Genomic DNA, 17,438 nt, shown 5'->3' on the forward strand with positions numbered 1-17,438 from the left:
ACAATCCACCGTACGAACACTGAGTTTCCCAGTTCAAGCAACCACACAGAGTTGTGGACATCATAGGAACCAAGCTCTCTTCCACAAACCGTCTGCACTTCTTGCTGTCTCAGTAGTCAGGATCAAAGACCCCACTCACCCTGACCTACTCTCCCCCTTTCTACAGGCAGAATTTACAAAACCCTGAAAGCACGTACCACTTCTACCCTGCTGTTGTAAGATAGTTAAATAGTTTACTAGTAGGATAAAGTGGACTCTTGACTTCACATTCTATCTTTTCATGATCTTCCATCTTACTGCCTACCTGCACTGCACTCTCTCTGTAGCTGTTACACTTTATTCTGCATTGGGTTACCTTGCTCTACCTCGATGCCCTCTGTGTAATGATCTGATCTGTATGAAGAGTGTGCAACACAAGATTTTCACTGTACCTCAGATGTGTCAAAAATATACCTATTCCAATTTCTAATTCTACCGGTACCTATACCATGAGGTACCTCCGAAACCCAATGAAGTCGCCACTGAGTTTATGGTCTTCAGCTGCTGTAGTCCATCCTCTTAACCAGAGTTCTATAAAGCTGTAACATAACGTAATCTCTTGAACACAATGCAGTACTGACACCTTCTTTGCCACCCATCAACGTGCACGGCCACTTTCTCAGAGCTGTGGACTTGGACCCCAAGTGTCCTCGGTATGTCTCGATCCTTAATATCCCGAAATCTCTTCAACCTGCATTTCGATTGGACCCAGCGATCGAGCCTCCAGTGAAGAGAATGCCAATAATCCCCCCACCTGAGTAAAGGAATTTCTCCCCATCTTAGTCCAGAACACCCGACGTCACAATGCAAGTCAGGGTGCAAAGGGGGCTGGAGTGGCTTTGTTCATTCCTCGGGAAGGGGCTGCCCGAGGAGGCACTCACCCGAGATCTTGATCTTCTTCACGGTTTTAGTCGAGTTGTTGGTTACGTGGACGTTGACGCTGATTGGCTCCCCGTGGTAGTACAGCTGCAGGGGAGGGTGCAACACGGGTTAAGGAGCAGACATCACAGACCGTGTTATAGGAGCAGAATTAGACCACTTGGCCCATTAGTGCCTCCCTGCTTTCCCTCCAATTCCCCCATCCTGGCTTTCCTCTCTCCCTCACCCCTTCCACTTCTGGCATTTTCACACACTCACCACTTCTTTTTCTCTCTCATTCACCCCATCTCTGCCTCTCTCTTTCTACTTCACTTCCCATCTCTTGTTCTTCCTCTTCTCTGGCTCGCTCTACCTCTCTTTCTCTGCATTCCTTCATCTCCCTTCCTCACTGCACATCTCTGATTCTCTCCCCACCTCTTCCTCTCCCTTCATTTGCCCCACTCCCTCCGTCTTGGTCCTCACTTGTCCCCTCATTCTACCCTATCTGTGCTTCTTATTACTGCCCCCCCCCCCCGTCTCTCCCTCACCCTGGACCGACCTCTTTGTCCAGCGAAGCCTCCAGGTGGAGAGATCTGTCAGACATCAAGAAGTTCCTGGTGGTCTCTGCCATGGCTGGGGTCCGGGCTTTTCCGGGGCATACTGCACCTTCCGGATCACCAGCCGCACGGAATTCCTGCATGGATATAAACAGACAGGTTATCAGAGGTCCAGGTCGCATGGGGGGCAAGCTCCTCCCCCACCCACTGCTGCAGTGCAGCGCTCCCCCCTCACTGACAGCCCCCCCCCACTCCCCCACGGTGAGCCACTCCCCCCTCACCGACAGCCCCCCCCACTCACCCCACGGTGAGCCGCTCCCCCCTCACCGACAGCCCCCCCACTCCCCCACGGTGAGCCGCTCCCCCTCACCGACAGCCCCCCCACTCCCCCACGGTGAGCCGCTCCCCCCTCACCGACAGCCCCCCCACTCCCCACGGTGAGCCACTCCCCCCTCACCGACAGCCCCCCCACTCCCCACGGTGAGCCACTCCCCCCTCACCTACAGCCCCCCCACTCCCCCACGGTGAGCCACTCCCCCCTCACCGACAGCCCCCCCACTCCCCCACGGTGAGCCACTCCCCCCTCACCTACAGCCCCCCCACTCCCCCACGGTGAGCCGCTCCCCCCTCACCGACAGCCCCCCACTCCCCACGGTGAGCCACTCCCCCCTCACCGACAGCCCCCCCACTCCCCCACGGTGAGCCACTCCCCCCTCACCGACAGCCCCCCACTCCCCCACGGTGAGCCACTCCCCCCTCACCGACAGCCCCCCATTCCCCCACGGTGAGCCGCTCCCCCCTCACCGACAGCCTCCCACTCCCCACGGTGAGCCATTCCCCCCTCACCGACAGCCCCCCCACTCCCCACGGTGAGCCGTTCCCCCCCTCACTGACAGCCCCCCACTCCCCCACGGTGAGCCGCTCCCCCCTCACCGACAGCCCCCCCACTCCCCACGGTGAGGCCGTTCCCCCCCTCACTGACAGCCCCCCCACTCCCCCATGGTGAGCCGCTCCCCTCACCGACAGCCCCCCCACTCCCCCACGGTGAGCCGCTCCCCCCTCACTGACAGCCCCCCCATGGTAAGCTGCTCCCCCCTCACTGACAGCCCCCCCACTTCCCCATGGTGAGCCGCTCCCCCCTCACGACAGCCCCCCCACTCCCCCACGTGAGCCGCTCCCCCCTCACTGACAGCCCCCCCCCATGGTGAGCCGCTCCCCCCCCTCACCGACAGCCCCCCCACTCCCCCACGGTGAGCCGCTCCCCCCTCACCGACAGCCCCCCCACTCCCCCACGTGAGCCGCTCCCCCCTCACTGAGCCCCCCCCCACGGTGAGCCGCTCCCCCCTCACCGACAGCCCCCCCACATCCCCCATGGTGAGCCGCTCCCCCCTCACCGACAGCCCCCCCCCACGGTGAGCTGCTCCCCCCTCACCGACAGCCCCCCCACTCCCCCACGGTGAGCCGTTCCCCCCCTCACTGACAGCCCCCCCCCCCACGGTGAGCCGCTCCCCCTCCCCGACAGCCCCCCCCCACGGTGAGCCGCTCCCCCCCCATGGTAAGCCGCTCCCCCTCACCGACAGCCCCCCCACGGTGAGCCGCTCCCTCCTCACCGACAGCCACCCACTCCCCCATGGTGAGCTGCTCCCAACTCACCGACAGCCCCCCCACTCCCCACGGTGAGCCGCTCCCCCCTCACTGACAGCCCCCCCACTCCCCACAGTGAGCCGCTCTCCCCTCACCGACAGCTCCCCCCTCACCGACAGCCCCCCCACTCCCCCACGGTGAGCCGCTCCCCCCTCACCGACAGCCCCCCCACTCCCCCACGGTGAGCCGCTCCCCCCTCACCGACAGCCCCCCCACTCCCCCACGGAGAGCCGCTCCCCCCTCACCGACAGCCCCCCCACTCCCCCCTCACCGACAGCCCCCCCACTCCCCCACGGTGAGCCGCTCCCCCCTCACCGGACAGCCCCCCCACTCCCCACGGTGAGCCGCTCCCCCCTCACCGACAGCCCCCCCACTCCCCACGATGAGCCGCTCCCCCCTCACCGACAGCCCCCCCACTCCCCACGGTGAGCCGCTCCCCCCTCACCGACAGCCCCCCACTCCCCACGGTGAGCCGCTCCCCCTCACCGACACGCCCCCCCACTCCCCCACGGTGAGCCGCTCCCCCTCACCGACAGCCCCCCCCCCACTCCCCCACGGTGAGCCGTTCCCCCTTCACTGACAGCCCCCACTCCCCCACGGTGAGCCGCTCCTCCCTCACTGACAGCCCCCCACTGTGAGCCGCTCCCCCTCACCGACAGCCCCTCCCCACGGTGAGCCGCTCCCCCCTCACCGACAGCCCCCCCACTCCCCCACGGTGAGCCGCTCCCCTTCACCGACAGCCCCCCACTCCCCCACGGTGAGCCGCTCCCCCCTCACCGACAGCCCCCCCCCACTCCCCCACGGTGAGCCGCTCCCCCCTTCACCGACAGCCCCCCACTCCCCCACTGTGAGCCGCTCCCCCTCACCGACAGCCCCTCCCCACGGTGAGCCGCTCCCCCCTCACCGACAGCCCCCCCACTCCCCCACGGTGAGCCGCTCCCCTTCACCGACAGCCCCCCACTCCCCCACGGTGAGCCGTTCCCCCCTCACCGACAGCCCCCCCCACTCCCCCCACGGTGAGCTGCTCCCCCCTCACCGACAGCCCCCCACTCCCCCACGGTGAGCCGCTCCCCCCTTACCGACAGCCCCCCCACTCCCCCACGGTGAGCCGCTCCCCCTTCACCGACAGCCCCCCCACTCCCCCACTGTGAGCCGCTCCCCCTCACCGACAGCCCCTCCCCCACGTGAGCCGCTCCCCCTCACCGACAGCCCCCCCCACTCCCCCACGGTGAGCCGCTCCCCCCTCACCGACAGCCCACCCACTCCCCCCACGGTGAGCCGCTCCCCCCTCACCGACAGCCCCCCCACTCCCCCACGGTGAGCCGTTCCCCCCTCACTGACAGCCCCCCCCAGCGAGGCGAGACACACACACACACACCCACCCACCCACCCACCCCAGGGTTCAGGATCAGACGCACCACATCGCACTGCTGCCCAATCTCCCGAAAGGTTATTTTTAACAAACGAGTCTACCTTTTGTGAATCTTCTCCTCCATGGTTTTTGAGCAGAAGGCCCGGATTTCAAAATCTACACCACAGGCCTGTGGGAGAAAGGAAGAGTGCGCAGGGAGGGAGAAAATGAGGGGGGGGGGGGGGAAATATGTTATGTTTTGAAAATGCAAAACATTAACAAATTGAAAGGAAAACACGGAGTTCGAAATGTGGGACTGACTTTGAGCTTACTTTAAGTGAGGTGCGCACGTATCACTTGGTAATGTCATGACACGTGCAATTACATATTTTAACAATGAACTGTAAACTAGAAAGCTTAATCAAACAATTATATTTACAAGATTTATTAAATAATATAGAAATATTAGATGCACAACATGGGGGCGGGAGGGGAAGGGAAGGCGTGAGCTTAAGTGTGGGGCAAATTGTAGAGGGAGGGGGAGGGAGAGAGTGGGAGAAAAGTTGGGGAGGAGAAAGCCGGGTGGGGGGCACGGAAGGGAGGACGGGGAAGGTGAGGCATGCATTATTCGGTGTTTCAGCACCTTCGGATCCGTGCGAGGGGATGGTGAGGGTATCCCTACCTTGCCAGTGTCTTCCGGCCCTGGCTGTAGTGTAACTGAGCATGGCAGGTCTGTGGCAGCTGTGGAGACACGAGGGGTGTTGAAGAGGGGAACAGAGGTGTTTATACCCGGTTTCTAGCGTCCCCCTCCGCTGGCCACATCACCGCGTGCTCTGCTCCGTCAACGTTCCCGCAGAGACCCCTTTGCCCTCCCTAAGACAACCTCACCACACACACACCTATCCCTCAGACCTGGTCCCTACCACCTCCCCTACTCCTCTTGGCAAAAAACGACGCAGCACACCCACTTCTCCCTAACCAGGCACTCCACCACTCTGCACTCACCTACTGCCCTTCGCCACCTCAGCACAAACTCCCCCTCAGACCCGACCCCATCTACAGCAGCCATCACTCTCTTAGACCCTCATCTTCCTCACCTAACTCCCCCTCAATAAAAAGCCCCACGACACATTACATAACACAGCACAGGAAACAGGCCAAACTTCTCCACGCAGACCAAGATCCCGTCTAAGCTGGCCCCATTTGCCCAATATCCCCCAACCAGAGTTCATGGACTCCTCGCTTAATGGCATTGGTCCATGGAATAAGAAAAGGTTGTGATCCCTTGATCTAACCCTTTCCCATCCACGCACCCATCCGAACGTCTTTGAAATGTTAATGAACCTTCCTTGCAGATACGCGTCACCCTCTGAGTGAAGAAGCAACCCCCTCCGCACCTCCGTAAATCGTTCACCTCCTGCGTAAATTCTCTACACTCCACAAAATAGGGGCACCGTTCTGCTTTTTTGCCTGATGTGTGGGAGTTTAGGGGCAGCAGTGAAGCTCCTCCATCTCTGGCGGTGTTCAGATCTTCCGTCATCACGTCAGTAGCTTCCCCTCGGTTTTCACTCCTGTCAGTCATGCTAGTCCCGGCTGGAGACTCAGGAATACCGTCACACTCAGACGTAGAAAGATTCTTCATTGCTGGTTTGTTTGGCCAGTCAGGGTTGTTAGCCCCAAGCCGTACCCCCAAACCTGGAGGACTGGTGACCCACTCTTAGACTGGCCTCTACCCTTTGACCTGTTTGCTTGGGTGACCCTAAGCCCTGACTCCAGCCGACACAGCTGTCCAGGTCATTGAGGCACACAAGCATCCAAGCCACAACAAGGTTCTGGTCCTCTTGTTGTGTGCAAGTTATCTTCCCCCCCATTATTTTTAATTTGAGGATTTTTAATCCCTTTAATAAAGTTTTTAAAATAGGTTTCTTTAAAATATTTGTGATATTTCAATGCTACCCCTAACCGAACGCATACATTCCAAGTTAGAGCTCTATATACATTTAAATTGTTACAAGCCGTGCTTTACCCTTTCATATGAGAATGCATGGTCGTCTGTAGAGAGTTAAGTGCACCAAATTCCTGGGAGGTCACATTACAGATGACCTCACCTGATCCCTTAAGAACACTTCCCTGAACAAGGCGGCACAGCAGCGCCTCCATTTCCTGAGGAGATTGAGGGAAGAGAGCCACCCTCAACCATCTTAACTGCACTTTATCAGAGCACCACTGAAAGCATCCCCTCAAGATACATCTCCATCTGTCGATTATTGGACTGTGAGAATGACCAAGAAGATCATGGGGATCTGCCTACCATCCATCAAGGACAGGGGGCTGCGTGTGCGGGGCCCTTAGTATTATTAAAGATTCCATCCAACCAGCATCCTCTTTGACTTTCTACCATCAGGCAGGAGACATACATAAAAACAACGGTCAGGCCATTAGGCTTCTGAACTCCCTGTTGCATCAGGTTCAAAGAGTCACTAGATAATCTGTTCTGTGTTTTGCAATATTTTATTTATCTACTTTATTTATGTGTAATCCATTTGTACACTTTATCCTTACTTTCCCAAGTCATTATGTGTTATATTGTGCTCTGTACACTACTGAGCTTTGCACTCTTGTCTGGAGAAACATTCTCTCGTTTGCATTGTACGGTATACATGCATATAGTTAAATGACAACGGACCCTTTGCTTAATGGCATTTGTTCATGGCTTTAAAAAAGTTACCCATCCAAGTGTCTTTTAAATGTTGTTAACGTATCTGCCCCAACCACTTTCACTGGGAGGTTGTTCCATTTACAGACCAACCTCTGGGTGAAATTGCCCCTCAGGTTCCTATTAACTCTCTCTCCCCTCAAACTTGTGCCCTCTAGTTCTTGATTCCCCAACCCTGGGAAAAAGACTGGGAAACGATTCTTTCTGGTCCTGAGGAAGGGTCTTGGCCCAAAACACCAACTGTTTATTCATTTCCATGGAAGCTGCCTGACCTGCTGAGTTCTACCAGCATTTTGTGAGCGTTGCTCTAGATTTCCAGCATCTGCAGAACCTCTTGTGTTTACTTCATCCACCTATGTCCTGGGGACATTCTTCCCACAGTCCAAAGATGAACCAGTTTATAGGTTGTTTGGTCATTGTAAATTGTCCCACAATTTAAGCTGGGTTAAATCAAGGGTTGCTGGGCAGTGCAGCTTGAAAAACTGGAAAGGCTGTACCTCAATAAACAAACACGAGTTACTCACACAAAATACTGGAGGAACTCAGCAGGGCAGGCAGCATCCATGGAGGAGAATGAATGTATGATAAGATGGACACTTGGCCTCCCAATCCACCTCGTTATGATCTGGCACTTGATTGTTTACCTGCTCTGCACTCTCTCTGTAGCTGTTACCCTTTATTCTGCATTCGGTTATTGATTTACCTTGCTCTGCCTCGATGCACCATGTAATGATTTCATTGGTATGAACAAGCCAAGCTGGTCACTATATGTCCATACAGTGATGAAAACAGAACCTTTTCATTATTTTGTATACCCCAATAAGGTGACCCCACATTCTCCCACCTCACAAGGAATAAATTCCATTCCCTATAACTCAGACTCTCCGAGTGCAGGCAACCTCCTCGTAAACAGCTCCCTACCCCGTGGATCCTCGCCCTACACACAAAGCCCCGATTTAAGCTCTGGTCCAGGGGCACCTCTCTCCCTCCCTTGGGCTCACCGTGAAGAAGAAGGGGAACGCGTTCTCGCCCAGTTTCTTCACCAGCCGCTCCTGGAGGCGGGTCAGGGGCTTCTTCTCCTCGGGCAGGGGTGGAAAGGCCTGGAACGTGGCAATGAATAGATCCTTCCTGAAGGAGAGGCCAAGCACGTCCAGGTCCTCGCGTCCATAGCGGAAGGCGCAGGTCAGCGTGACGAAGACTGCGGTGAAACGGTGCAGGTGTCGGTTACTGGGAACCAGCACGGGTAACTAGCACAGTTACAAGTTACCAGCACGGAAAAATAGAATGGGTACTTGTTACCCATAATCAGCGCAAGCCCTGGTTACCTGGAACCAGCACAGGTGACTAGTAAATAGCATGTGCAAAGAACATGGGCATTGGGTATTAGATACTGGTAACTAACTAGCACTGGCCAGGTCAAGTAAACAACACCATTGATTGTTGGTAACCAAAACAAACCCTTTATATCACTAATTAGTACAAATCAGAGACAAATGGGATGGGAATCCATTGTTGATAACCAGCACCGGTTACCAGTAACCAAGCACTATCCAATAGTAATGCCATCAGTTGTGATAACTGAGAACCAGCAGGGGCAGACAGAATGGGTTTTGTTATTGGTAACGAGCATGGGCTACCAGTAACTGGCCCTTGTTCCTAACAACATGGATAGGTCACTGGTAACCAATGACCCGTTAACAGGGACCAGCACTGGCAATCATAAGGGGAGTTGGTTATTCATATCTGGCCAGCATTGGTTACTGGTAACAGGTATTGGTTGCCAGTAACCAGCCCGTGGAATGCAGGGATTAGCAGAGGGTGGCCTCACAGAGATGGTGGGTGCAGTGATGGAGGTGGCCAGTACAAAAGGGATTTGGGGTGCATAATTTCAGGGTTAAAGGATCGCCCACTGGACAGAGACGAGCAAAAATTTCTTCCTAAGTGGTTGGCAACACGTAGAATTCTCTTCAGCTTAAATCCATGGAGATGAAGATCCAGAGAGGATCCAAGATTGGCCAATCTTTTTTTGCCAGGTGGTGAGGTAAATACGCAGACGTTAAGGGCCAATGGGGAACAAGCAGGAAGCTATGACCGAGTCTATAGATCAGGGGCAGCAGGTGTCGAGGGCCAGAGCGGCCTTCGTTTGGGTCCGATTCTGGCTCCAGAACAGGACAGTGTCAATGTTTTGGTGGTAAGAGTGTGGACCGTACACCGGGGGTGGTGGACCGTACACCGGGGGGGGGTGTAGGTGAACAGTACACAGAGTCAGATTCCCCACTACTAACGGCCATCCCATCTCCAGTGTGCTGTGGGGAGAGTGTGGACCGTACACCGGGGGGGGGGGGACCGTACACCGGGGGGTGGTGGACCGTACACCGGGGGGGGGTGTAGGTGAACAGTACACAGAGTCAGATTCCCCACTACTAACGGCCATCCCATCTCCAGTGTGCTGTGGGGAGAGTGTGGACCGTACACCGGGGGGGGTGTAGGTGAACAGTACACAGAGTCAGATTCCCCACTACTAACGGCCATCCCATCTCCAGTGTGCTGTGGGGAGAGTGTGGACCGTACACCGGGGGGGGGCAGGGCGGGTGGTGGACCGTACACCGGGGGGGGGGGGGGCAGGGCGGGTGGTGGACCGTACACCGGGGGGGGGGGTGTAGGTGAACAATACACAGAGTCAGATTCCCCACTACTAACGGCCATCCCATCTCCAGTGTGCTGTGGGGAGAGTGTGGACCGTACACCGGGGGGGGTGTAGGTGAACAGTACACAGAGTCAGATTCCCCACTACTAACGGCCATCCCATCTCCAGTGTGCTGTGGGGAGAGTGTGGACCGTACACCGGGGGGGGTGTAGGTGAACAGTACACAGAGTCAGATTCCCCACTACTAACGGCCATCCCATCTCCAGTGTGCTGTGGGGAGAGTGTGGACCGTACACCGGGGGGGGGGGGCAGGGCGGGTGGTGGACCGTACACCGGGGGGGGGGGGCAGGGCGGGTGGTGGACCGTACACCGGGGGGGGGGGCAGGGCGGGTGGTGGACCGTACACCGGGGGGGGGGGCAGGGCGGGTGGTGGACCGTACACCGGGGGGGGGGGGCAGGGCGGGTGGTGGACCGTACACCGGGGGGGGGGGGGGCAGGGCGGGTGGTGGACCGTACACCGGGGGGGGGTGTAGGTGAACAGTACACAGAGTCAGATTCCCCACTACTAACGGCCATCCCATCTCCAGTGTGCTGTGGGGAGAGTGTGGACCGTACACCGGGGGGGGGTGTAGGTGAACAGTACACAGAGTCAGATTCCCCACTACTAACGGCCATCCCATCTCCAGTGTGCTGTGGGGAGAGTGTGGACCGTACACCGGGGGGGGGTGTAGGTGAACAGTACACAGAGTCAGATTCCCCACTACTAACGGCCATCCCATCTCCAGTGTGCTGTGGGGAGAGTGTGGACCGTACACCGGGGGGGGTGTAGGTGAACAGTACACAGAGTCAGATTCCCCACTACTAACGGCCATCCCATCTCCAGTGTGCTGTGGGGAGAGTGTGGACCGTACACCGGGGGGGGGGGGGGCAGGGCGGGTGGTGGACCGTACACCGGGGGGGGGGGCAGGGCGGGTGGTGGACCGTACACCGGGGGGGGGGGGCAGGGCGGGTGGTGGACCGTACACCGGGGGGGGGGGGCAGGGCGGGTGGTGGACCGTACACCGGGGGGGGGGGCAGGGCGGGTGGTGGACCGTACACCGGGGGGGGGGTGTAGGTGAACAGTACACAGAGTCAGATTCCCCACTACTAACGGACATCCCATCTCCAGTGTGCTGTGGGGAGAGTGTGGACCGTACACCGGGGGGGGGTGTAGGTGAACAGTACACAGAGTCAGATTCCCCACTACTAACGGCCATCCCATCTCCAGTGTGCTGTGGGGAGAGTGTGGACCGTACACCGGGGGGGGGTGTAGGTGAACAGTACACAGAGTCAGATTCCCCACTACTAACGGCCATCCCATCTCCAGTGTGCTGTGGGGAGAGTGTGGACCGTACACCGGGGGGGGGTGTAGGTGAACAGTACACAGAGTCAGATTCCCCACTACTAACGGCCATCCCATCTCCAGTGTGCTGTGGGGAGAGTGTGGACCGTACACCGGGGGGGGGGTGTAGGTGAACAGTACACAGAGTCAGATTCCCCACTACTAACGGCCATCCCATCTCCAGTGTGCTGTGGGAAGAGTGTGGACTGTACACCGGGGGGGGTGTAGGTGAACAGTACACAGAGTCAGATTCCCCACTACTAACGGCCATCCCATCTCCAGTGTGCTGTGGGGAGAGTGTGGACCGTACACCGGGGGGGGGTGTAGGTGAACAGTACACAGAGTCAAATTCCCCACTACTAACGGCCATCCCATCTCCAGTGTGCTGTGGGGAGAGTGTGGACCGTACACCGGGGGGGGGGGGGGCAGGTGAACAGTACACAGAGTCAGATTCCCCACTACTAACGGCCATCCCATCTCCAGTGTGCTGTGGGGAGAGTGTGGACCGTACACCGGGGGGGGGTGTAGGTGGACAGTACACAGAGTCAGATTCCCCACTACTAACGGCCATCCCATCTCCAGTGTGCTGTGGGGAGAGTGTGGACCGTACACTGGAGAGGGGTGTAGGTGAACAGTACACAGAGTCAGATTCCCCACTACTAACGGCCATCCCATCTCCAGTGTGCTGTGGGGAGAGTGTGGACCGTACACTGGAGAGGGGTGTAGGTGAACAGTACACAGAGTCAGATTCCCCACTACTAACGGCCATCCCATCTCCAGTGTGCTGTGGGGAGAGTGTGGACCGTACACCGGGGGGGGTGTAGGTGAACAGTACACAGAGTCAGATTCCCCACTACTAACGGCCATCCCATCTCCAGTGTGCTGTGGGGAGAGTGTGGACCGTACACCGGGGGGGGGTGTAGGTGAACAGTACACAGAGTCAGATTCCCCACTACTAACGGACATCCCATCTCCAGTGTGCTGTGGGGAGAGTGTGGACCGTACACCGGGGGGGGGTGTAGGTGAACAGTACACAGAGTCAGATTCCCCACTACTAACGGCCATCCCATCTCCAGTGTGCTGTGGGGAGAGTGTGGACCGTACACCGGGGGGGGTGTAGGTGAACAGTACACAGAGTCAGATTCCCCACTACTAACGGCCATCCCATCTCCAGTGTGCTGTGGGGAGAGTGTGGACCGTACACCGGGGGGGGGGGGGCAGGGCGGGTGGTGGACCGTACACCGGGGGGGGGGGCAGGGCGGGTGGTGGACCGTACACCGGGGGGGGGGGCAGGGCGGGTGGTGGACCGTACACCGGGGGGGGGGGCAGGGCGGGTGGTGGACCGTACACCGGGGGGGGGGGCAGGGCGGGTGGTGGACCGTACACCGGGGGGGGGGGCAGGGCGGGTGGTGGACCGTACACCGGGGGGGGGGGGCAGGGCGGGTGGTGGACCGTACACCGGGGGGGGGTGTAGGTGAACAGTACACAGAGTCAGATTCCCCACTACTAACGGCCATCCCATCTCCAGTGTGCTGTGGGGAGAGTGTGGACCGTACACCGGGGGGGGGGGGGGGGCAGGGCGGGTGGTGGACCGTACACCGGGGGGGGGGGGCAGGGCGGGTGGTGGACCGTACACCGGGGGGGGGGGGCAGGGCGGGTGGTGGACCGTACACCGGGGGGGGGGGCAGGGCGGGTGGTGGACCGTACACCGGGGGGGGGGGCAGGGCGGGTGGTGGACCGTACACCGGGGGGGGGGTGTAGGTGAACAGTACACAGAGTCAGATTCCCCACTACTAACGGACATCCCATCTCCAGTGTGCTGTGGGGAGAGTGTGGACCGTACACCGGGGGGGGGTGTAGGTGAACAGTACACAGAGTCAGATTCCCCACTACTAACGGCCATCCCATCTCCAGTGTGCTGTGGGGAGAGTGTGGACCGTACACCGGGGGGGGGTGTAGGTGAACAGTACACAGAGTCAGATTCCCCACTACTAACGGCCATCCCATCTCCAGTGTGCTGTGGGGAGAGTGTGGACCGTACACCGGGGGGGGGTGTAGGTGAACAGTACACAGAGTCAGATTCCCCACTACTAACGGCCATCCCATCTCCAGTGTGCTGTGGGGAGAGTGTGGACCGTACACCGGGGGGGGGGTGTAGGTGAACAGTACACAGAGTCAGATTCCCCACTACTAACGGCCATCCCATCTCCAGTGTGCTGTGGGGAGAGTGTGGACTGTACACCGGGGGGGGTGTAGGTGAACAGTACACAGAGTCAGATTCCCCACTACTAACGGCCATCCCATCTCCAGTGTGCTGTGGGGAGAGTGTGGACCGTACACCGGGGGGGGGGTGTAGGTGAACAGTACACAGAGTCAAATTCCCCACTACTAACGGCCATCCCATCTCCAGTGTGCTGTGGGGAGAGTGTGGACCGTACACCGGGGGGGGGGGGCAGGTGAACAGTACACAGAGTCAGATTCCCCACTACTAACGGACATCCCATCTCCAGTGTGCTGTGGGGAGAGTGTGGACCGTACACCGGGGGGGGGTGTAGGTGAACAGTACACAGAGTCAGATTCCCCACTACTAACGGCCATCCCATCTCCAGTGTGCTGTGGGGAGAGTGTGGACCGTACACTGGAGAGGGGTGTAGGTGAACAGTACACAGAGTCAGATTCCCCACTACTAACGGCCATCCCATCTCCAGTGTGCTGTGGGGAGAGTGTGGACCGTACACTGGAGAGGGGTGTAGGTGAACAGTACACAGAGTCAGATTCCCCACTACTAACGGCCATCCCATCTCCAGTGTGCTGTGGGGAGAGTGTGGACCGTACACCGGGGGGGGTGTAGGTGAACAGTACACAGAGTCAGATTCCCCACTACTAACGGCCATCCCATCTCCAGTGTGCTGTGGGGAGAGTGTGGACCGTACACCGGGGGGGGGTGTAGGTGAACAGTACACAGAGTCAGATTCCCCACTACTAACGGACATCCCATCTCCAGTGTGCTGTGGGGAGAGTGTGGACCGTACACCGGGGGGGGGGTGTAGGTGAACAGTACACAGAGTCAGATTCCCCACTACTAACGGCCATCCCATCTCCAGTGTGCTGTGGGGAGAGTGTGGACCGTACACCGGGGGGGGGGGGGGGTGTAGGTGAACAGTACACAGAGTCAGATTCCCCACTACTAACGGACGACCCCAATATCTGTACTCACCTCGCCTCTCCTTCAGGTATTCAGGGTCGACCAGGACAACTCCATCTGTAATTGGGAATGGAGTGGTTAGTGTGTGTTTTGATCCTTTTTCAAATCCAAGGCCATGCTGGCCATTGAATCTCTGCTAGCTCACCTCCGGTTCCACTCACCACCTTTCCCTATAACCAACCATTGCTCTGATTAGAAAATTTCACACGTCTTGAACACTGCATGGCAACTTAAGTGTGTTTTTTGTAATATGCATGCGATGAATATTTAAAATGAAAAATTAAATACTTTTGATTTTATTTATTAATTGTAGGGTTTAATGGAATATAGCACAACATAGAAAATTTTACACCTTTCATAAACTTTTTCTTCTGTCTTTACCCCAGCTGCGCGGCAAGGAAGGCTATGTGCGTGGGGGCATTTCAGTTACCGCGTGGCTGCGTACCTGAACAGCTTAAAGGGAACAGTGCCTGTAACCCTTTTCCGTGAAGATTCTAACCCTTCACCCACCCACGGACCCCACAAGGTATTGGGATGTGGGGCAAAATCCTAATGCGGTCACAGGGAGAGCTCCAAATACACAAAATGCCAGAGGTTAAGATTGAATCCAGGTCTCTGTGCACTTGGAGGTAGAAGCTCTACCTCTGTTTGACTGTTTGACTGCCTCCCTACTCAGTTCCCTGGTTCTTGTCTCTTCCCCCATCTGGGAAAGTCCCTCTTCCCAGTTTATCCCAATTACAATTTCAAATCCAGTGAATTCTGGTAGTTGAGGCTAGAACCAGAGGACATAGCCTTAAGATTTAAGGGATGGAGAAGAGGAGAAACTGCATTTCTCTGAGAGCAGAGAATCCATGGAAAACTCCAGAGAATGGAATGTGGCCTTAACTGCTAGAGGGATTGAACTTAAGAGCAACTGTACAGATTTGGAAGTCGTTGCCACAGGTGAGGTCAAATCTTTGGGCAGAGGTTGATAGATTCTTGATTGGTCAGGGCATGAAGGGACAGAGGGAAAGCAGGAGATTGGGGCTGAGGGGAAAAACGATCAGCCATGATGAAATGGCGGTGCCGACGCCATGGCCCAAATTCTGCCTCTATATCTTCTGATCTGTGAGGCCACACACGGTTCCGGTCTCCTTATTTGAAGGAAGATGCACTTGGCTTTGGAGTTGGTGTTGAGGAGGATCCCCAGGCTGATTTCTGAGATGAGTCAGTGAGGAGATATTGAGTCATCTGGAACGGTACTTGCCAGAATTCAGAAGAATGCTCTTCTGAAAACACAGAAGTATGAGGGGGTAGATAAGAGAGGCTGGAAAGTTGTTTCCACTGGTAAGTGAGACTAGAACTTGGGAGCATATCCTCAACATTCATGGGAGTAGATTTAGGACAGAAATGAGGAGAAAATGCTTCTCCCAGAGAATACTGGATCTGTGGAAATCTCTGGTCATGCTACTTCAACAGATATAGCTAAGGCACAGTTAGGTAGGCTTTTGCATTACAAGGGAATGAAGGGTTCTGGGGAAAAGGCAAAGTTGCCTCCATGGCCACGTCTGCTGTGATCGTATTGATAGGGGGAGCAGGCTCAATGGGCTGGATGGCCTCCTGCTCTTATTTCTTATGTTTATATTGATCCCTTTCAATGTCTCCCAAGGAAGTAGGTACAGAGGATGTGTCAGGGGCAAGTTTGTTTTTTTTAAAATGCAGAGAGTGTGAGTGCACGGAATGGGCTGCCAGCGGCGGTGGTGGAGGCGGAAACAATAGGGTCTTTTAAGAGACTCCCGGTTAGGTACATGGGGCTTAGAAAAATAGAGGGCTATGGGTAAGCCTAGGCAAAGTAAGTACATGTTCAGCACAGCATTGTGGGCCAAAGGGCCTGTATTGTGCTGTAGGTTTTCTACGCTTCTATGAAAATAATCTGAACAGGTGGTTCAAACATTCCTCTGTTAGAACATATTCTGGGGTTAAGGTATATAGCAAATATTAATTTCAACAGCAACCAGTCTTCAGGTCTGAAGGTGGATTGCAGAGTGAATTTGATGTGCAGCTCTGAACAATGGTGTTCTTCGAGCTGCAGAATGGAGTTGGCTGCAAACCCTTTCACCTGAGATGTCTGCATATGCATGCATGCAACCAGAGAAGCAACGATGTTTAACATTCAAAATAGAGTGTCTGGAGTGTTGGTGTGAAGATTAAGGTTTTTGAATAAAGATATACAACTTAAGTGAAGCATTGTCAAACCAAAGTATTGAAGTAAACGATGTCATTGTAACTATTGAAACTTTATAACTATTGATCCTAAGGGTATAACAATGTGATGTACTTTCTCAAATATGCCTATTCGTTTTGCTCAGTAAAGACTTCTACATCCACCAGCTCAGTGTCTCTCCAGTGACTTTGTTCACACTCTCAACAATGTCTATACTAGCTATGAAGTACCAGTAATAAGCCCCAATGTCTGCAGAAACACCAGAACCATGGTAAATTCCTTCATGCTCCCCCTCCCAAACACTTCCTATTTTCCCAAAGCTGTTGTCTGCCTTCAAGGAGCAAACCCAACCCACCCTCCCCCCAACCAGTACCCCTGGAACAGAACGAGAACCTGGAGACTCACCTACGGGATCCACGTGCTCAAGGTGGTCGATGAAATCTCGCTTTCCGAGGTAAACGGTTAACTGGAGGGTTAAGATGGAGGACAGGTAAAGCCAGTTGGTGGTTCATGTTGTTCCTTACTCTGGTACGTTAAATAAAGACACGCTTGCCTCACCTCCAATCGTACACGGTGTACCAGAGTGAGATAATGTCACACCTGCCCTCTCGTCTCTTCCCTTCCCCACCACCAACATCCCAAGGGTCACCACAGAGCAGAAACTCACCAGTTAGCCTCTGGAGGATGCAAGATATCCCTCCCCCCGCACCCCCAGCCAAGTTGTGTGAGGCTAGAGCTAGGAGTCATAGGTTCAGGGTGAAAGGTGAACATTCAAGGGGAACCAGAGGGGAAATTTCTTCAGCAGAAATAGTCGGTACAAGTTCAATTAAAGGTAAA

General features: G+C 56.3%; 1 protein-coding gene across 1 annotated transcript in view; it reads right to left on the reverse strand.

Annotated features, from left to right (window-relative positions):
- LOC132396981 (arrestin red cell-like) overlaps positions 1-17,438 on the reverse strand; it is a 100,879-nt gene that overhangs the window by 16,946 nt on the left and 66,495 nt on the right. The window contains 9 exon segments of the mRNA XM_059975151.1: positions 921-1,005; positions 1,457-1,527; positions 1,530-1,591; positions 4,572-4,639; positions 5,132-5,181; positions 5,444-5,449; positions 8,163-8,363; positions 14,411-14,455; positions 17,007-17,067. Of these exon segments, the coding sequence (XP_059831134.1) occupies positions 921-1,005; positions 1,457-1,527; positions 1,530-1,591; positions 4,572-4,639; positions 5,132-5,181; positions 5,444-5,449; positions 8,163-8,363; positions 14,411-14,455; positions 17,007-17,067 (649 nt within the window).

Source organism: Hypanus sabinus, chromosome 7 (genome assembly GCF_030144855.1).
Source record: "Hypanus sabinus isolate sHypSab1 chromosome 7, sHypSab1.hap1, whole genome shotgun sequence".
NCBI lineage: Eukaryota > Metazoa > Chordata > Chondrichthyes > Myliobatiformes > Dasyatidae > Hypanus > Hypanus sabinus.